This window comes from Cyclopterus lumpus, chromosome 18 (genome assembly GCF_009769545.1).
Source record: "Cyclopterus lumpus isolate fCycLum1 chromosome 18, fCycLum1.pri, whole genome shotgun sequence".
NCBI classification, from domain to species: Eukaryota; Metazoa; Chordata; class Actinopteri; order Perciformes; family Cyclopteridae; genus Cyclopterus; species Cyclopterus lumpus.
Genome location: NC_046983.1, coordinates 3056570 through 3077581, shown reverse-complemented (window position 1 = coordinate 3077581; position 21012 = coordinate 3056570). Strand labels below are relative to the sequence as shown.

At 40.8% G+C, this 21012-nt stretch overlaps 2 protein-coding genes across 4 annotated transcripts in view; both read right to left on the bottom strand.

Annotated features, from left to right (window-relative positions):
• Window positions 1-31: 31 nt before the first annotated feature.
• On the bottom strand, window positions 32-20407 carry LOC117747493. Of its 3 annotated transcripts, XM_034556764.1 has the most exons (29): window positions 20260-20407; window positions 20087-20172; window positions 19749-19973; window positions 19582-19626; window positions 19049-19138; window positions 18674-18825; window positions 18498-18579; window positions 18174-18301; window positions 18020-18104; window positions 17245-17351; window positions 16899-17011; window positions 16603-16714; window positions 16067-16207; window positions 15778-15871; window positions 15006-15148; window positions 10006-10147; window positions 9159-9456; window positions 8212-8390; window positions 7929-8033; window positions 6587-6682; window positions 5469-5702; window positions 5237-5384; window positions 5042-5089; window positions 4258-4284; window positions 4110-4174; window positions 2217-2327; window positions 1576-1694; window positions 516-612; window positions 32-423 (listed from the first exon to the last, which is right to left on the bottom strand). In XM_034556764.1, the coding sequence occupies exons 1-29, from the start codon at window positions 20291-20293 to the stop codon at window positions 271-273; spliced, it is 3459 nt and encodes a 1152-aa protein (XP_034412655.1). In that variant the 5' UTR covers window positions 20294-20407; the 3' UTR covers window positions 32-270. The 3 variants fall into 3 exon arrangements, with proteins under 3 accessions (XP_034412655.1, XP_034412657.1, XP_034412656.1); XM_034556766.1 differs by lacking the exon at window positions 20087-20172 and having other exon boundaries at window positions 8212-8411; window positions 19749-20011; window positions 20216-20301; XM_034556765.1 differs by having other exon boundaries at window positions 8212-8411; window positions 19749-20172; window positions 20260-20298.
• Window positions 20317-21012, bottom strand: part of LOC117748110 (lysine-rich arabinogalactan protein 19-like) — a 1814-nt gene continuing 1118 nt past the window's right edge. The window contains exons 4-5 of the mRNA XM_034557737.1: window positions 20620-20805; window positions 20317-20381 (exon numbers count right to left, since the gene is read on the bottom strand). Coding sequence (XP_034413628.1) covers window positions 20317-20381; window positions 20620-20805 — 251 coding nt within the window. The remainder of the gene's footprint in view (window positions 20382-20619; window positions 20806-21012) is intronic.

Genomic DNA, 21012 nt, shown 5'->3' with positions numbered 1-21012 from the left:
CTAAAGCTCAATATGGAAATAATGAACGAAGTCACTGCAAAAAATATTTGTTTTTAATAAAATCAGCAAATCAATTAAAATACAAATTCCTCACCTGCATTTATAAACTATTTACAGTCTGACAAGAGAACCCAACAGAGTAATTATATCAAAGAAATATGAACATATTTATATACACATATATTTATATATATATAAATATATACACATTTATATATATTTTTTTTTTTTGAATACATTTGTTTTACAGGGCATCCAGGTGTTGCTCTGTCACTCCGTTGTGTACACCGGAGTGATAATTAGCGGCCCGTCGTTCTTCCCAGATTTATTAGTGCAGGGGCTGAAGAACGGGAAGATGCATTCGCTGAACGTGTCACTGAAGGTGTAGATGTGAATTTTGGCGTCGACGTTGTAGAAAGACACCTGCGGAGCCGAGGGGTCACATGGCGTTCAGAAACACTCGGGAGAAGACGCAAAAACAGTGGATGTCACATGCGTTTTTTCCCATACTGCACCTGTCCTTTCTCGAAGTCCACGAATATCCCGATCCGGTGAGGTCGGAGGTCCAGATGGACGTCTGTGGAGGGTTCACTGCGAAAGGCGTACTTCTTCCTGAGGATGGTTGAGGAAAAGAAGAGGAAAAAGACACTTAAATGAACACACTACACACGTATGGTACATTATAATATCTATATACTGCATTAGTTAACCGTTTGGCCACTTAAGGGCAGCAGAACAAACTGTAAACACCACAAGGACACGTTATGACATAAACAGATAATAGATGTTTGGAAGCCTCAATTTGGACACGTTGGCAGCGGCCATCTTGATTTCTTTTTGGTACCAGAAGGGACACAAGAGGGTGGAAACTAACAATGCAGAATACGTTTTTTTACAATCAACTTTCATGAACTGAAAGCTATGAAAAGGTGTTAAAGTTGTAAGATTAAAAGCAGGCATAACTCCCAGACCTGACATCGCCATGGTAGCGGCCTGTCAATCACAAGATAGCCCCGCCCCAAAAGCATACCCTGCTCTATGGCTTATTTGACTTTCTACTTTAAATACACTTTCTTTTTTATTTTATTTTTACATTTTCATTATATTATTTAAATTCTTAAATGTAAATTTAATATGTCCTGCTATTTTATTTTATTGTATATATGTAAACATGTTTGCTGCTGCTTCGCGACATTTCCCCCTGGGGATGAACAAAGTAATATCTTATCTCTCTCTTATCTTATTTGACTTTAATTGGGACCATAATTTAGAAATATTGTTTAAATATTTACAGAGGTAATAAATCAATACAATTTAACTCAATTTAAAGTCCAATGACCACTCCCTTTATGCTCTGTTTTTGGTCTCCACCAACTTCCGAGGGAAGAATGTGGCTCTTTAGCTGCTAACTCACTAGCTAACGATTAACTGTGTCTGCCTGCTGCTTGGTGCTGGACAGGTAGTGCACAGGGAGGGGGTGGAGCTTTTATTGAGCTAACATCAGCTGTCTGTTGCAGCTGGAAACAAGGCTGATGAGAGTGGGGTTGTGGGTAATTAACTGGTGGCGAAACTCACCTGTTTCTCAGACTGAGGAACCAGTATCCGTTGCTCGGGGTAACTTCAATCTTCCCCTTCCTGTTGATTGATTGTCTGGCGACTCCAAGATCCCAGTCCGTCTTCCCGCCCACCTCCACCTGGTCACAGGAAGTAGGACGTTAATATTCAACCGAACACTGAAACACATCAATATAATTACAACGTAACACCCTTATAATTTATAATGACTTCACAACTGTCACAAAAATATCTATTTCCTAATCGGTTAAACAAAATGCTCAATATCACATGGCAAGAAAATAATCTTGTAAAGACAAAACAACTTAATCTAATTTAAGGGGGGGAGATACCAAAAAAACATAGTTTCTTTTCATGCACTGCTCAATTGTTTAGATGTTTGTCTATTCCATGATATGTCCTCTTTCAGACCGATTGGAAATAAAACATCCAAAATACACATTTAACATCTGTAGATTTCTCCTAAATTTACCAAAAGTTAATTATTATTAGAAAACGCCTCGTTTACATATTTAAATATATAAAATTCCAGAAAACTTTAATATAAGAAAGCAAGTGGGGAAATGTCATGAAACAGCAGGAAATGTCTGCGTCAACGAGCAGTATATTCCTCTATAAAGGTCACATGGGGGAGCTCTCACCTCCCAGTAGTGCCTCCCAGAGGAGATGGCCTCCCTCCCTACCACACACACCACCCTGTCGAACCTCTCCGGGTTGTCCGGCAGCATCTGGTGTCGATCGGTACACCTCACCTGCAGCAGCACGGAGAGCTCATCAATACACAACTTTATAGACAGAATTACGGGTACAGAAGCCCAGTAATCTGACGTTTTCTATGTACTTTGTATTGTACTTTGTATCTGTATACTTTATATCTGTATCTGTATACTTTGTATACTTTGTATCTGTATCTGTATACTTTGTATCTGTATCTGTATACTTTGTATCTGTATCTGTATCTTTGTATCTGTATACTTTGTATCTGTATACTTTATATCTGTATCTGTATACTTTGTATACTTTGTATCTGTATCTGTATACTTTCTATCTGTATCTGTATACTTTGTATCTGTATCTGTATACTTTGTATACTTTGTATCTGTATCTGTATACTTTCTATCTGTATCTGTATACTTTGTATCTGTATCTGTATACTTTGTATCTGTATACTTTATATCTGTATCTGTATACTTTGTATCTGTATACTTTCTATCTGTATCTGTATACTTTGTATCTGTATCTGTATACTTTATATCTGTATCTGTATACTTTGTATACTTTGTATCTGTATCTGTATACTTTCTATCTGTATCTGTATACTTTGTATCTGTATCTGTATACTTTGTATCTGTATACTTTATATCTGTATCTGTATACTTTGTATCTGTATACTTTCTATCTGTATCTGTATACTTTGTATCTGTATACTTTGTATCTTTGTATCTGTATACTTTTATACATTGTATCTGCATACGTTGTATCTGTATACTTTGTATCTGTATACTTTGTATCTTTGTATCTGTATACATTGTATCTGCATACTTTGTATCTTTGTATCTGTATACTTTGTATCTTTGTATCTGTATACATTGTATCTGCATACTTTGTATCTTTGTATCTGTATACTTTGTATCTGTATACATTGTATCTGCATACTTTGTATCTTTGTATCTGTATACTTTGTATCTTTGTATCTGTATACATTGTATCTGTATACTTTGTATCTTTGTATCTGTATACTTTGTATCTTTGTATCTGTATACATTGTATCTGCATACTTTGTATCTTTGTATCTGTATACTTTGTATCTTTGTATCTGTATACATTGTATCTGCATACTTTGTATCTTTGTATCTGTATACTTTGTATCTTTGTATCTGTATACATTGTATCTGTATACTTTGTATCTTTGTATCTGTATACATTGTATCTGTATACTTTGTATCTGTATACTTTGTATCTTTGTATCTGTATACATTGTATCTGTATACTTTGTATCTGTATACTTTGTATCTTTGTATCTGTATACATTGTATCTGCATACTTTGTATCTTTGTATCTGTATACATTGTATCTGTATACTTTGTATCTGTATACTTTGTATCTTTGTATCTGTATACATTGTATCTGTATACTTTGTATCTGTATACTTTGTATCTGTATACTTTGTATCTTTGTATCTGTATACATTGTATCTGTATACTTTGTATCTGTATACTTTGTATCTTTGTATCTGTATACATTGTATCTGTATACTTTGTATCTGTATACTTTGTATCTTTGTATCTGTATACATTGTATCTGTATACTTTATCTTCTAATACAAGTCTCATGTGTGGTTTTAACAAACATGGAAGAAAAAAAAAGCAACTGAATGATAAAAAAATCAATAACATAGCAATATCTTCACGAGTTGTAAGGACTGTAAAGACATCTTTTGAGGGTTTGTGATCGCAGAAGTGAAATTCCCAAATGTAATGCTTCTTAAAAATTTTTGATCAACTTGATATATAACTATTTATGAGGCGTCTCACACTCTTCATGTCCTCGGACAGAATGAGTCTCGGGTGAGCGGTGTTGACATCCAGAGTCACGTCCACTGTTGAGGGAAGAGAAGAACTGTTAGACCACTTCATGGTTTAATGGCGTCTGCAAGATGTGGTCCGTCAAGCTGCTTCGCACCTGCGTACTCCTCCACCCTCGTCGTCTCTGCAGAAGAAAAACAGGATGAAACGCTGTTAAAAATAAATGTACAATGTATGGATTTACATCATTTAAGGTGGACTACTCAAATGACTGCGTGCAGAGTGCTGTGTGTATTTAACTTGTTAAGGTGGGATGGATAAAGTCACTCAAAGGGTTTGTATTTGAACAACTTTAACGGTGGATGGCAGATATCATCAACTGGTTTATGTACTTTATGAGCCTTTATGTTTGACCTATTTAAGGTGGACTGCTCAAATGACTACAGAATGCTGTGTGTATTTAACTTGTTAAGGTGGGATGGATAGAGTCACTCAAAGGGTTTGTATTTGAACAACTTTAACGGTGGATGGCAGATATCATCAACTGGTTTATGTACTTTATGAGCCTTTATGTTTGACCTCTTTAAGGTGGACTGCTCAAATGACTACAGAATGCTGTGTGTATTTAACTTGTTAAGGTGGGATGGATAGAGTCACTCAAAGGGTTTGTATTTGAACAACTTTAACAATGGATGGCAGATATCATCAACTGGTTTATGTACTTTATGAGCCTTTATGTTTGACCTATTTAAGGTGGACTGCTCAAATGACTACAGAATGCTGTGTGTATTTAACTTGTTAAGGTGGGATGGATAGAGTCACTCAAAGGGTTTGTATTTGAACAACTTTAACAATGGATGGCAGATATCATCAACTGGTTTATGTACTTTATGAGCCTTTATGTTTGACCTATTTAAGGTGGAGTGGGAGTGGACACTCACTGGGCTGATGTGGGACTTGACCGAGCGCCAGTGCTGAGTCAGGAAAACCTGGAGAGGAACAATCAGGAGCTGAATTTACTGAACTCTTTTCAATGCTTCCACCAATCCAATGCTTGAGAATAAAAACGTCTTCATTGTCTTTTTTCTTTAAACATTATTTTAGTAACACGCCTTGTGTTTTTGCATTCGGCCCACCTGCTTCTGCGATTATCAAAAGCTCTTCCTGGAACTTCTCCAGCAGAGCTGCCAGCGACCTGTAGATGGGCCCCGTTCCCAGGTCAGAGGTCACCGACACCCCGGACCAGTCTTTGACAGGTGGAGGAATGGAGAGCGTGGGGAAGGTCTGGGAAGTGCGGTGGAAATGGATTTTTAAAAAACCCGCACAGGTTTGCTCTCAGTCAGCATCGATCGTTAGATCCTCACCGACCTTCACACAGTGGATGTAGTCATCGGACTGGGCGAGCTGGGCGAGGCCGCTTCCCCTCCTCCGCAGTTCTTCAACCTCCAGCTCCAGCTGTCGTATCATGGCGTCGGCCTGCAGCGCCGCCGCCCTGCGGCTCGTCTCCATCGCCTCCAACAGCTCCGCCTGGGAGCGCTCGATGGTCGACACCAGCTCAGAAAACAGGCAAACGCTGCCCGCCGTGTGGTGCTCCACCGCCAACTGAGGAGGGAACGAGTCCGGGAGTTAAAAACACCTTCGAGAGCTGCGTTGACGTTCCCCTTGTCAAGCCCCAAAACAGGTGGAAATGTGCAGCATCTGTGGATCCTGGATCAGATTCAGAAACACACAGACACACAGTGCGAAAAGGAAAAGCCTGAAAAGCTGTTTAGTCCTCTTAAAGTTAGGAATACATATTTAATTTAAGAACCCTGAACCGCCAACAGGGGTTACATATAAATAAATACACCAAATCGGGGATATAAAACCTTTGGGTAACACCCCGAAATGTTGTTTCACATAATGTCTGCATAGAGCCCACCAAACCTCTCAAATAAAGGAATTAAAAACCCAAGAACTAGAGAAGTAAATACCCCAAACGAGAGAATTAAAACTATTTTTAATAGAATATTATTTGCGTAAAAACCATAAACCCCTAGTAACTTTTACACTGTTTTATGTCGCAATTTTCTTTACAAGCCTGAGATCTAAGATTTGCTTTTCTGTAATTGTCGTGCAATATTTGGTGACCCTTAAAATCTTCTCAGGCCAAACCTCATGAATACACCTAAACGTTTAGTTAACATTTATTTTAAAAACATACCCCAATCAAGGGAATTAAAACCTCTACGTTTTAAAATTAATTTGACGAACGAATAATCATGAAACACAATTTTGGTAAAACTTAAGGAAAAACCCTAAAAAGTTTGAAATACACCGAAATATTTCCATAAATATAGAACAAGTTGGATACAACCCGGAAAAGTTTAGTAAAAAAAAAGGATGCTACAGGGATGACAGGAGGATTTACAGGTTTTGCCACAGCTTGGGTATTTACGGGAACGTGTGTGTGCGTGTGTGTGTGTGTGTGTGTTTGTTTGTTTTACCTCCAGCTCAGTCGATGACAGTTTGATCTCCTCAATCTTCCGGATTCTCTGTCTGATCATCTCCTTAAATTCCTTCTCCGACTCACTCAGCTGGTCCTGCACACAAACAGGAAATACACTTGGCAAGCTGGATCCATCAATGTGGTGTGGGTTCACTTTTAGTATAAACAGGTACCTGAATGTGGTGTGGGTTCACTTTTAGGTGAGCATTTACCCATAATTCCGCCTCCATATGGGATGGTTGAGACAGTGGGTAGGGTGGGTTAAGAAAGTGGGTAGGGTGGGTTGGGCTAGTGGGTAGGGTGGGTTGAGACAGTGGGTAGGGTGGGTTAAGAAAGTGGGTAGGGTGGGTTAGGATAGTGGGTAGGGTGAGTTAAGAAAGTGGGTTGGGAGAGTGGGTAGGGTGGGTTGGGATAGTGGGTAGGGTGGGTTAAGAAAGTGGGTAGGGTGGGTTAGGATAGTGGGTAGGGTGAGTTAAGAAAGTGGGTTGGGACAGTGGGTAGGGTGGGTTAAGAAAGTGGGTAGGGTGGGTTGGGACAGTGGATATGGTGGGTTGGGATAGTGGGTAGGGTGGGTTGGGACAGTGGATATGGTGGGTTGGGATAGTGGGTAGGGTGGGTTGGGATAGTGGGTAGGGTGGGTTGGGACAGTGGATATGGTGGGTTGGGATAGTGGGTAGGGTGGGTTAAGAAAGTGGATATGGTGGGTTGGGATAGTGGGTAGGGTGGGTTGGGATAGTGGATATGGTGGGTTGGGACAGTGGATATGGTGGGTTGGGATAGTGGGTAGGGTGGGTTAAGAAAGTGGGTAGGGTGGGTTAGGAAAGTGGATATGGTGGGTTGGGATAGTGGGTAGGGTGGGTTGGGATAGTGGATATGGTGGGTTGGGATAGTGGGTAGGGTGGGTTAAGAAAGTGGGTAGGGTGGGTTAGGAAAGTGGATATGGTGGGTTGGGATAGTGGGTAGGGTGGGTTAGGATAGTGGGTAGGGTGGGTTGGGACAGTGGATATGGTGGGTTGGGATAGTGGGTAAGGTGGGTTAGGAAAGTGGATATGGTGGGTTGGGATAGTAGGTAGGGTGGGTTGGGATAGTGGATATGGTGGGTTGGGACAGTGGGTAGGGGGGATTATGACAGTGGGTAGGGTGCGTTGGGACACCTTGTTCTGGTCTACAAACATAGCGGACTGGCTGCAGAGGCAATAAGCTTTCCAACATGCTGTCTTTGTATGTGGCATAACTAAAGTTATGGGTATGGTAGAAGAGAACCTGCTTTGTAACAGCGCGTGCTTAGTCGCCGGTGACAAACAAGTTATTCACTTCAAACATCATTCTGGTTTTCCCACCTTGGTTTCCGTCCACTCGGCTTCGAGGGTCACTGTGTCGTGATCCTGATGGTACTCGGTCTCACATTCAGGACAGATACATACTTGATCCGTCTTACAGTAAATCTGAAATCAAAGAGGTAGTGTTGCCCCGTCAAGCCTATTAAATCCGTCACGAAAACATAAACAGCTGCATTTTTTTCCTACCACTCTTCTTGTTTCTCAAAAAGCACAATTGACTGTCGGAACCTGAAAGCCTTAAAAACGTCAACGACAGACGGTTTACGATGTAAAAGTACTGTACCACTATTCCTCTGTGGTGGATCTCACAGACGGGGAGCCTCGTGCTTATTGCGGCCCCGGTCACGGTGAACCTTCTCCGGCCTCTCCAATTGTACGGGGACGGCAGAGAATTTCCGGAGGGGTTTGTCAGGGCAGCGGTCGTACTGTGGTTCGGTACCGAAGAAGCCATTGGGGTCGAGTCTGGTGTCGTAAGCATAGACTCTGAATTGAGAGATAAAATCAAGGAAGCCGTGTACCTTTTTATTTTACTGAGCTTCCGCAACACTTTAACACATTTGTTTAATGCGTTGTTGGTCGCTTCGTCAAATCGGATGAGAATAGTGAGATTTAAAAAAATAAATAATAATAATAATAATTTTAAAAAAAGATTAAAAAATTAAACAATTAAACAATTAAACAATTAAACAATTAAACAATTAAACAATTAAAATGAATTATACAATAAAAAATGTAATATTTATTAAAGATTTAATCATTAACAAATGTATTTATACTATAAATAAATGTTAGAATTGGCATCCCCCCCCGACCCTCCCTCATACGGTATGGTATAGCACTCACTGACTCTCGTTAAAGATTGCTGGCTCTGCTCCTGTGTGTCATGAATGAATATAGATTTTCTAAGATTCTAAAACCTTCAAATATCGGAAATATTGGAAGTGCAATTTGACGCAGTGGTCATTTTATTATTTTAAGACAAAATAACCATTTGATCAACGAGGAAATCACGAAGGCAGCCTTGGTTGCCATCAAAGGCCTGGTTCTTCATCATCTAGTTGGATACATCAGAGCTGTTTGTTCAACGCCACTTTATGTCGACTGGCATTGATGTAGTTTGTGTTAAACATACATTTGTTGTGTCTATCTTTATGAAATCAGAAGAGCAACACTGACTGATTGATATCTTAAAATGTATTAAAACACTAACACCTAATTCACCCGTCTTACCTTGGATCTCACAGGGCATCGGCAGTGATGTGTATAGCGTAGATCGAGGCAACTTCTTCTTCAATTCCTCAATTAAATCGCCCGGTATGCCTCCTCCTCCTCCCATACGTCCTTCTGCTCCTGCTGCTCCTGCTGCTCCTGCTGCTCCTCCTGCTCCTCCTCCTCCTCTTCCCCCTCTCTTATTGTTCCCCCCTCCTGTCATTGATTTGAACTCAATAGTAATCTCTCGCAGCGTCCTGTTGATCTGGAGCTCTGGTTGCTTCCGGAAGGTCTTCTTACACAGAGGACACTGGTAAACCTAAGAGAGGATAGATGGATGAGGGGAAGAAACAAACCGAAGACCATATTAAAGTCAGAGGAACGATGGAAGCAAGTAGCAGACAGAAAACTAGAATTACTGCTTCATGGTGAAATGTTAGATGTTTCTAAGTGCCTCTCTTTCTGAGTAAAAACAAAGATGGCAGCCAAACATTGCAAACAATAATGGGCACTGTGACCCTAAATGTATGCCGGTATGATCGGCACAAATCGAAGGCTACAATGGTGACATAAAGTCCCACACATGCATCCGAGAAATACACAAGCAACACAAAGACAATGTACACAAGAGCCACAGCGGACGGAACAAAGGAAGGGAAGAAGAAGAAGACGGACACAAGTGGGGAGAAGGAACGAAAGTCTTGGAACAAACTCTGGGAACAGAAGAAGGAGGAATGAAAGGGAGGAAAACAAAGGGTGGGCAAGTACAGAGGGAAGGAAAGAAGATAGAAAGACAGAGAAGTGGAAGAAATAAATACAACCTTCATACATATCTTGAATGACTTCTATGTGCAACACACTCACGGACCTTAGATCCGTCCCAGTATTTGCTGATGCAGGCCATGCAGAAGCTGTGTCCGCACGGCGTGGTCGAAGGGTTGGTGAACACGTCGAGGCAGATTGAGCACAGGAACTGCTCGTCTGACAGAAAGCTTCCGCATAAGGACATCCTGTGGACAGCGAGAGAGTAATGTACAGTTGAATCAACGCAGACCAGTCAGACATAAGTCAAAAACAAAAGCAAGCTAGTTATTAGAAAGGCCTTTTGAAGAAACCATCGTTGATAGAGTTCAGACATAAGGTCTTATACATAATATTCTGATATTGCTTCCCCATGTACAGTAGTTGTTCCTGTTACTGTCATCCCCTGCTGTTGGCCTTAAGAGGCTGTAGAGGAACCAGAGTGCACCGTATCATGTTTTCTCCACAAGAAGGGCATCCAAGAGGGCACCGTATCATATTCTCTCCACTAGAAGGGCCTCCAAGAGTGCACCTTATCATGATTTCTCCACTAGAAGGGCCTCCAAGATTGCATAACATGTTTTCTCCACTAGAAGGGCCTCCAAGAGTGCACCTTATCATGATTTCTCCACTAGAAGGGCATCCAAGAGTGCATAACATGTTTTCTCCACTAGAAGGGCATCCAAGAGTGCACCTTGTCATGTTTTCTCCACTGGAAGGGCATCCAACGGTTACATAACAAGCAGTTTATCTATTGTAATTCGGAACATAATAAGTCATGTTAAAATGTAGGCTAATGTGTGTGTTTTAGATTTAAGGCAGTTTTACAGGAGGGAAAAGCTTAGATTCTAAAATAAAGGGAAACAATATGTAACACAAATCACCTCTGTCTTCCTAAATCAGATTAGGATGTTCAGAAGACTTTAGGAATGCAGCGGGGCAAGATTCTGTCCTGTTTCATCACATTCAGTTCATACAGTGAGTTTTCACACACAGCGACTCCTTTTCATTTGTACATGCATTATATCTGGATTATCTTTGGCATGTTTTTGTCACTTTAAGATTTACAAAACATCATGTTGAGTCATAGCAACTAGTTAAGTGGCATTGCAGTCAGATACGTAGGAGTATAATAAAAACAATTGTTCACTAATGTTAGCTTTCACAGTCGCTTGTTGTTGTGATCGCGGGGGGAAGGAGGAGCAACTGTTTGCCCCCCCCCCCCCCCCCCAAAAAATAATTTGTTATGCATAGTAGCTGAATTATGTTAGGATTAGGATTCTGGGTCGATCTATCTGGAGTTAATTTGTGGAGAGAAAAAAAAAAAAGCGAAAAAAGAGGCAGGCAGCATTCACAAAGATAGAACAATTCATAAGCAATGTGGGTGATTGAATAACCGTAAAACTGTGTTATAAGCTCAAAATGTTGGTCTTAAATTAACGCGACAGACTATAACACAAACATGATTTTTACAGGCCCTCTAAGTCCTTCTGTAACATTGCAACTTATAGCTTCATTACCGAGAAGGAAATTGGTTTGCATCCAACACATTACAAGGGAAAGGGAACAATCTATAATCCCACATAAATCACTGTAACAAAGACATTCCTTCCAACTGACTACCAGCAACAATTACAGCCGAGGTGTAATTCAATTAAAGAACACATTTTGAATTACACATGTATATACAGTGTTGTTACCGACTTTGAACGATGTTATGAAAACAACACGTTGTTGTTCCCAACTGTCTCCAACATTTTTACAAAAGCATCTTTGTAAATTCTGGTTTCCCAGCTGGTATTTTTTAATTAAATGAAATGGGTTCAAACCAAACAACACCAATCGGTCAATTCGTCAATAAGTCCACCAAGAGAAAAAAATAAAAATTAAACAAGATGTAAAAATAACAACAACAATTGCAGCCTTACTTTTTAACAATGCAAATTGCATGACTTTTGACATTTAAGACCCATAAAGTGACATCTGGTCCCTTGTGAATAAACACTTTTCTTGAGCATTAAACATGAAATAAAAGAGTAAAAGTTGATACCTTTCCTGTTGGTGGGTCAGACTTTAAAATGGCTCCAAGAAATGCTCCAGAAATGTCCGTTGTTTCTTGATCTTTACAGGTCGTATCTTGATAGCTCTCACCTTCACATACAAAGTGTGTTTGCTTCTCAGACTGTGACATATAAAAAGGTGTGTCAGACCACGCCCACTCACCTGTCTATGTTTGGCAGGTAAATGTGGCAAAACTGGTTACGGTAAAAAAACATATTTGGAGGACAAATGTTTCCGCCCTCGACCTCATTTACTTTTATTTATGATTCTCTTGCCTTCGGCAGGTTTTTAAATACTTTCTTTAGCAATGAAAATAATTCCACCCACACCGAGTTGTGAGATCTTATCTGGTGCCATAAACCCGATTATTCTACAATTTGTGATAATGATTAGTCAAATAAATAAATAGTTGAGGCTTGATACGAGAAATAGTTTCTCCATAAATCAACTCAACTTTTGGTTCGACCCATTCGCCAATATTTTCCAATACTTTCATCGGCCATTAAAAGTATTTCTGTCTGGCTGTCGGTATTTGACTACTTGGGAGGAAGACCATGCTGGAAACAAACGATGTATCTGTGCTCCACCCTGCAACTAATTACTGTCATCAACCTTTCAAGAAAATAGCGTCCCGACACTCTGAACACCGTGTACAGCTCTGCTAAGTCGTGGGAATCCAAACCACTTTCTTGTGTGTGCTTTTCTTTGGTGACATTGTTCTTTGACATTCTCCGTGTACATGTGTGTTTTGATATCTCACATTCCTTTCAGCAAACGATGCGCTCTACCCAAAAAGAGATACGCTGATTCTCAGACAGCGTATACCCAAAGAGGATGCTGTTTTCTTTCTTCTTTTTTTTAAAACAAAACATTGTTCTCAATCATTCACATGATTCAGCTTCAGCTTGAAGGAAAAGTAGTGACAAAGGTGGATGAGTCCAAAAATGCAGGATTTTCATCCAGGAGACATTAGTTTGAGACTAAAAGTTAAAGTTTAAATATTTTAAGTTACGTAATCTAAACCAAAATATATTCCCAAACCAAACCAAGAAGTTGGGTTGCCTAAACCCAATGTAGTTGTTTCCTGTGAAAATGGACGTTTGTTTTGAAAAGACACTGTATGCATTTGGATGAGTTGGGAGTGAAATTGTGTTGAATTATGGTGCTTAAGACATGTTATTACTGATGAGGTCATTGTTTTTCATATAAAACCATAAACCTGCAACGTAACTAAAACCAATTAAATCTAGTTGAGTAAATAATACAATATTTTTCTCTGGAAATGTTTCCTTCACTGTGACTATCTACTGATCAGCAGTACCGTTGGTGCTTTTCCACATTCTGCACTGTGTTCTATGTTCTTTCACTGAACGAGCTGTTGCACCACAGCAGCGGAGTAAAAACTGTACACATATTACACCCTTAACCCTTCGTTAAGCCCCGATCCCTGCTGCTACTCTGTCGAGCTGTCAGAGCTACCATGGAGCTCACATGGTCATTAATTGGATTTCTGAGAGAACGGTCTCGAACATGCGCTTGCAGGATATATCCAAGATTTCAAACTACTTCATTAGCAAAAACAGGTAACAAAAGCTAAAGATAGAAGCTAAAGTATACATATGAAAGTGTAAAGCTCCATAGGGCTGTATTCACTGTTATGATCAATAGCGTAGAAAGACGCTAGTTAATAATATGTTAACATACTCTGCTAATGTTAGCTCCACAGGGTTTTACGTAGAAACGTACAGCAAACCCGCGTCTGAGCCGGCTGATGCTATGATACGATATGAACTTGGCTTATTTACACATCCGACAGTTAGGGAGCAACATTAGCATTCATTTCGAGTTCTGTTTAAGTCCACTTGTTGAATTGAAATTCTGTCTTTTAGCTCTGTTTTGGGTCCCCACCAGCTATTAAGGTAAACATCTTGCTCTTTAGCTGCTAAATGCTCCACTTTGTTCACCAACAGGTAGTGTACAGTGCATTTTTACAACTTTTCCCCTGAAAACAGCTGCAAGCTTTGGGCAAAAATGACACTGTGAGAGCAGTGAGAGTGAACCACAACAGTAAGGTTGTGGCTTGCACAAAAACACAAAGAGCTGAGCTGCACCTCCAAGCATGTAGAACAGTGTGTCCCTCCCTAACAACTGGTTTGAACACCAACTGTGTGGCGCTAAATACAATTTGTACTGAGTTCTAATCTTTCATCTCAGCACACCATTGGCATGCTTTTAGTCTAGGGACATCCTTCAACAGGACACGCATAACAAGACATGACTGAATGCCATTAACTGCCAAGCGACAGCAGAATGCACGTCGTAAAAATGTAATCTTTCTAGGTCACTGTGCCAGGTTAGACGCCATCAAAAACACACCCAACTAAACAAAGACAATAATACCCAACACGGATGGTACTATTCATACTAACAAGTAATGAATCATCCTATGTAAGTGTCAGCGTGTAAGTTTTACGTCAACTCCCACCACGACACAAAAGAAAAGCTTAGATAGGACGCATTCAGAGATGCATGCACCCCACGAACCAACCACTCCTGATCGCACGGGTGTGTTGGTTTGACCGCGTGTGTCGGTATGCATGTTAAACAACCAAATATACAGAAGGGTTATTTAAGGTGAACACATTTTTATGAATATGCATGCATAAACATTTTAAAAAGGGACAGTTAAGTAAATAATGCCAAAGAACGTGTGCATACAATAATTATCTTATTTTACATGAAACTTAAGGATATTTTTTATCAAATGAAATGAAAAATAAATTAAATACAGATTGGCTTCTCATGAGATTAATGTAATTGCTTTCCGTCTTATTTCTTTGCGTTCATCTTTTCTGGGAAGTTTTGTCATTGTGATCCTTGAGTAAAAGGTTACAATCATATGTTGAACTTCAAGTCATCGTTATATCTCTGACTTCTCCATCTGTGAGCCAACATGGCTTAATATGAAATCAAGTCTCCATATGTGCAGATGACTGATTTATTTACATTGTGTCCATGAGGACCTTTGTCTTCCTCCTCGTCTTCTTCTGGATCTCAATTGTGTTGCTGCTGCTGTTGTTGTGGTTGTTGCTGACACTGCTGGCTCTCTTCATCTGGTACATTATCTTCGCTGCTTCATCAGAGAGAGTCTGCAGAGGGAAAGCAACGAGAAATCAGGAAGTAAGGGATCTTGTTAATGAGTAAGGGATCCTGGCTCTTTTTAAAAAATGTTGGATTAAATAAACAACATATAATGTGTTAATCAGTGAGCTTTAGAGGCTAACTGTTTCCCCTTGTTTCCAGTAGGGATGCCCGGATACCACTGTTTTAACAACAAGTACTTGCATTTGGGTCCTGGACAATATACCAACATGATTACTTAACAACACCATTACAGTGCTAACATATTGGTCTGACTAACTAATTAAATATGCAACATGATGTTGTACACACACTGTTATGTTCCCTGCTATGACTGTTCAACCCGTCACACACTCACTCTCTCTCAACGAAACCCTTTTCACCGGACTTTCAATACACTTGCGCATTTGAATCATTACATTGAGATATCCTGCTTAATAACAGACAAACAGGACTGCAAACATAACCTCAGAGGTCATAATAAAGTGAAATAAATCTGATAAAACTGACACATATTAAATCTTAATTAGTTTATTTGACTACTGAAGTAATTTCCCTGGACACTTTGATTTAAGGAATAATTTACCTAAATTGATCACATATAAATGCTTCATTGATAAATTAAGTGCATGATTACCTGGGATTCCATTGTGATGTCATCACAGATTGTTGTCATGGTGTCCATCCAGTTGCCATAGATACTCTCTTCCTCTTGGAAAGGCCTCTGCTTACTATGGGGCACACACACACACACACCTTTACCATCAGACCATACTTTTAATCCTAACATTATAACATAAAAGCTAATGGTCCCCATAATGTGGGTGGGCTGACCGGTCCCCACAATGTGATGTAAACAAGGACATACATACACAAGACGTGTGTAAAACATATAAAATATGATCTACAACGCCAGAGAATCTTACCTGATTTGTTTGTGCAGGTCTTGCCGTGCTTTTAGTTGCCTCTGTGCTTCCTGCACTCGACCCTCCATTGTTAAACTGGCACTGAGTTGAGCACAGTGAACGCCGAGCACCGCCATGTTGAGGTTACCAGCCGAAATACGACTTCAGAGAAGAAAAATACTCTTAGTTACACATTTGCAGTACTTTTACTGGTTTTGTGGCCTGCAAATATTACTTGAATACAAAGACATTCTCTTGAATTGTAAATATATTATATTGTATTTTACATACTGTACTTGCTCAATGTTATGTGTTTTAAAAAATATATATTTTAAGTTGTCTGCTATTTATATCTTCTAAAGCGCTTTGTAACATTTGATTTGAAAAGTGCTATATAAATATAAAAAAGGTGATTATTGTTAAAATTATATTCTTTTCAATAAATTGCAATGCATTTCTTTATGGAAACTTACTATTTTCAATATCTGATCAAAATATATGTAAATGTGTACATTTATTTATTTAGAAAGTTCAGTATTCAGCCCCACAGTATTCACCTGCAGGTGGTAACCGGTCGCTGTTCAGTAATAACGCGAGTCAGTCCTTGTCGGTCTCTTGTCTTGAAGCTCAGCTGCAGTTGGAATGGAAGTGTGTCCCTCTGCAGGAAAACTGTCACACACATTGACATCACTGTGAGCGAGTCCCCACAATGTCAGTGGAGCTTCCGCGACACGGTCCCCGCAATGTCAGTGGAGCTGCCGCGACACGGTCCCCACAATGTCAGTGGAGCTGCCGCGACACGGTCCCCACAATGTCATGTAAACCAGATAACAGTCGATTGTGTTCGTCTTACCTTCCGTGAATTCTGGTTTTACAGCAAACTGGATGGTGATCTCCAGCCCTTTGGTCACGTTGCCTATCTCTCTCACCAGTGTGTGATTGTTTTCATCCTCATAGGGAAAATACCTAAGAGAATTAAAAAAGAGAATTAAAGAAAATCACCATAAAAGAGCAGCATTTTCCAGGTAAACATGCAAATCAGTAGGAAAGATATGAATGCATGGATTTCGGCACCTAACCCTGCTGATTAATGACTATAAAAGTGTTAGCATGGAGCACTGGACCAGGGACATGGATTATATTGATGTCTATTTTTCTCTTCGTTGGTATGTATATTTTTGGCATCAGTCATCACTCACACTCCATCAGGAGCAAACACGGTTGCCGTGACTCCGGTTGCAAGTATGTTGTCCACGGAGGCCAACTGGATCTCTGTTGCAACCGCATCGATGCTGACGATGTTCACCTGTGCAGAAGAGCACGCGTCAGGCGTCATCACACATCTTAATCTTAATCTTAACCTGAATGTTTTTAAACAGAACTTTCAACCCTACTCGCAAATGCACTACTAAGAGACGAGATGAGCGAAATGCAGATTTTACATTGTTTACTATGATAGGTTAACGATCTCAAACAAGTTTCATGTGTCTACGAGCTAATCTTCATAACCTGGTGAATTTTTGGTGATTGCATTCATGCTCCAAAAATAAATAAAAGTGTAGTTTATTTGTGAAGACAAAATGTGTTTATTTTATGCAATAATACAAAAACCAATAGAGGAAATGCCAACGTCTTGGGTCTCAATGCTACGCTAACTTCCATGTTGGCCTCCAATAAATACGTCATCCATGCAGCACTCCCAACGTCATCAGAAGTGATCATCAGTAATGGTGGAATAGCTTAAGAAAACCCCTGTAGCACAGATTTCTAGCATACAGATACATATGTTTGTATGCTAACATGCAAAACATGCTATATCTATATGTGAGCTGAAACATGTTTTTTGTTTAGGAAGGTATGCAGCTGGCAAACACATATTCCTTCTGGAAGCTTTAGCGGGTGGTTATATGAACCAACGGGTTATTAAACATTATAAAAATGTTCCTCGAGATGTTCTGTGAATGTACGTCTCACCCTTCCTCCGGTAGCGTCTGCCAGTCTCCCAACGTCTGCCAGGCGACAGTCTGTCCCTTCAAAGGTTATTACCGATATTATAACTCTGGGTGGAGAAAGAGAGGATTATGTATCGCATCGTGATTCAATGGGATGGATTTGCGCGGTAACTCACCCGCTCCCCACAGCCTGAAGAGCCAGCTGTCTGTAGAAATATGGAGTGAGCAGAGAGGAGGGCAGAGAGGGAGTCAGCTCCATCTCACCCAGTCCAATGTTTGCCTTGCCGTCGGTACACAAGATCACCTGCGAAACACAGAAGATCAGGAACTCCATTATCCAGAAATCTGCTTGTCCGTCCGTCGCCAATCCACACAGGTGGGCTTCATACATCTTTGAGGAGACGGGATCGGAGATTCTGCAGTTCACCGCTCAAAGGATTGTCAATATAAATACAAATACACATTTTACATCAGAGGAGAAAAAAAAACAAAAAACTGACCTTTGACCCGGGATACCTGGACGCCATGGCGACCGAGGCTAACGCTGCAGGACCGAGACACGTAGCGCCGTGTTCCCTGAGGCTGCATCCGCAGAAATATATTTAAAAAGACAAAGATTAAAGTTATGTGCCACAGAGATTTTAATTAATAGAGCAATGTGGAGTGTTTCACTTACTCGTTGACCCTCTGTACTAGTTGGTGGTGCGTCTCAGCGATACAGTGTGGGATGCTATAAGCCACGCCCTGTTGCCATATATGGTCGTAGTCAACCAACGCCCAGTCCCTGAGAGTGAGAGGAGTACCAGTGCCATCCCCATATATTACGACCTGTAGGAACAAAATGTGTATTTAAGGATGCCAGTGTTTAAAAAGATGCACTAAAACAAAAGAAAAATAATTTAATTTCTTAATTTAATAAAATAAAACATAATTAAGTACAATTTGTGCAGCGAAATGTCAAAATAAAAAACAAATTTCCATTTAACTTTTTTTAGCCCTTGCTCTGTCTTCATAAATAACTTTTTAAAATGGATAAAATAATCTCTCCTACCTCGTCATTGAAGGTGACCAGCGCCACCCTCCTGTGGGGGGACTGCTGCAGCATTGAGGACAGCGCCCTCTGGAGGGCGTCCTGGATACCCTATGAGAAAAAACCCATCAACAGCCTTTTAACAAAATATATATATATACACATATATATATATATACACATATATATATATATACATATATATATATATATACACACACACACACACAAATTCGATTATATGTATATATATATATATATAAATTAGATTATATATATATATAATTTATATTTATAATATATATATATATATATATGTTTATATATATATAGATAGATATCTATAAATGTATCTCTCTCTCTATATATATATATAAATATATATATATATATATATACAGATATCTATAAATATATTTCTACATATCTATCTATCTATATATATATATATTTATTTATATATATATATTTTTATACATATATATATATATATATATATATGTTTTTATATATATATTGTTTAAGAGTAACAGGTAAAAATGGGTAAGCCTCACCTCTAATCTGGATATGTAAACTGGAGATCCACTGCTGGATGTGACCTGTTAGGAAGAAGACTCGCATGATATCTTTCTTCATATGAAGATTTATGCCGATAATTTTACCACACACACACTCTCACACACACACACACACACACACACACACACACACACAGACACACCTCAGCAGTGACACTCATGCTGCCAGAGATGTCCACACAGAACACCACCAGCGTGTCCTCCAGGTTCTGGTAGTCGTCGTCGCTCTGAGCCAGCAGGTAAAGGTGGTCGGCGTGTGCGTGTGCGCGTGCGCGTGCGCGTGCGTGTGCGCGTGCGGGTGCGACACACTCTCCCTTCACACTGTCGTTCGCGGCGTTTTCACATCGGCAGAACTCGCACACCCAGACCTGGACCATCGGGGGAGGAAAGCTCTGAGAAATCAATTCTATGTGAAGGGAAAGAAGCAGAAGTCGTGTCAATGTGGAGGAAAACGATGAAGCTCGGGTTCAGAGAAACTTACGTTCCTCTGCACGGAGCTCAGACTCGACAAGGCAGCGCCACATTTCCCACAAACCACTGGGCTTTGAAAGCTCTCCGGGCCCGAGGCTGGTTAGAGGAGAAGGAATACGAGTTATTAAAAAGGACCCACAATGCAACAGGTGTGTGCGTGCGTCTGCATCGGCGCCCTCTGACCTCGGCTGATGTCGACCAGTTCTCCGATGTTCATGGAGACGACGTTGACGTTGGCCTTCAGCCGGCTTCCTCCCCCCTCCACGACTGGTGGAACGCGGCGGAGGAACGCGGCTTCCTCCCCTCTGGGGGGGACGGGAGGAGGGAGGGAACGAGGAGGGGGGGAACGAGGAGCGACGGGAGGAGGAAGGGAACGAGGAGGGGGGGAACGAGGAGCGACGGGAGGAGGGAGGGAACGAGGAGGGGGGGAACGAGGAGCGACGGGAGGAGGAAGGGAACGAGGAGGGGGGGAACGAGGAGCGACGGGAGGAGGAAGGGAACGAGGAGGGGGGGAACGAGGAGCGACAAGAGGAGGAAGGGAACGAGGAGGGGGGGAACGAGGAGCGACGGGAGGAGGAAGGGAACGAGGAGCGACGGGAGGAGGAAGGGAACGAGGAGGGGGGGAACGAGGAGCGACGGGAGGAGGAAGGGAACGAGGAGCGACGGGAGGCAGAGAGGTGGGCCGAGGTTTCCCGAGGCGACGGGGGGGCAGCGGCGGAGGAACCGGGCCTGAGGAAGAAAAGAAAAGAAAAGATGGCGCTCGGTCACGATGAAATACTTTAACCGTTTTGACATACTCGTACTTTTACTTTTATTCTCACGAGAAGGTCGTTTTAAAAAGCCGCTAACGTGACTTTAAAATGACTCTTTGGGACACGAACGCGGGCCTCCTGGGTGAAAGTCCTCATGCAAAAAAGATTATTATAGTGTGTTTGT

Coding starts and splice junctions, on each gene's coding strand:
- LOC117747493 (XM_034556764.1), bottom strand. CDS start 20,293: ATGAACATCGGAGAACTGGTCGACATCAGCCGAG. Junction 18,826..19,048: donor TGGTCACCTTCAATGACGAG/GTAGGAGAGATT, acceptor TTGTTCCTACAG/GTCGTAATATATGGGGATGG. Junction 8,391..9,158: donor GATGCCCTGTGAGATCCAAG/GTAAGACGGGTG, acceptor TTACGACACCAG/ACTCGACCCCAATGGCTTCT.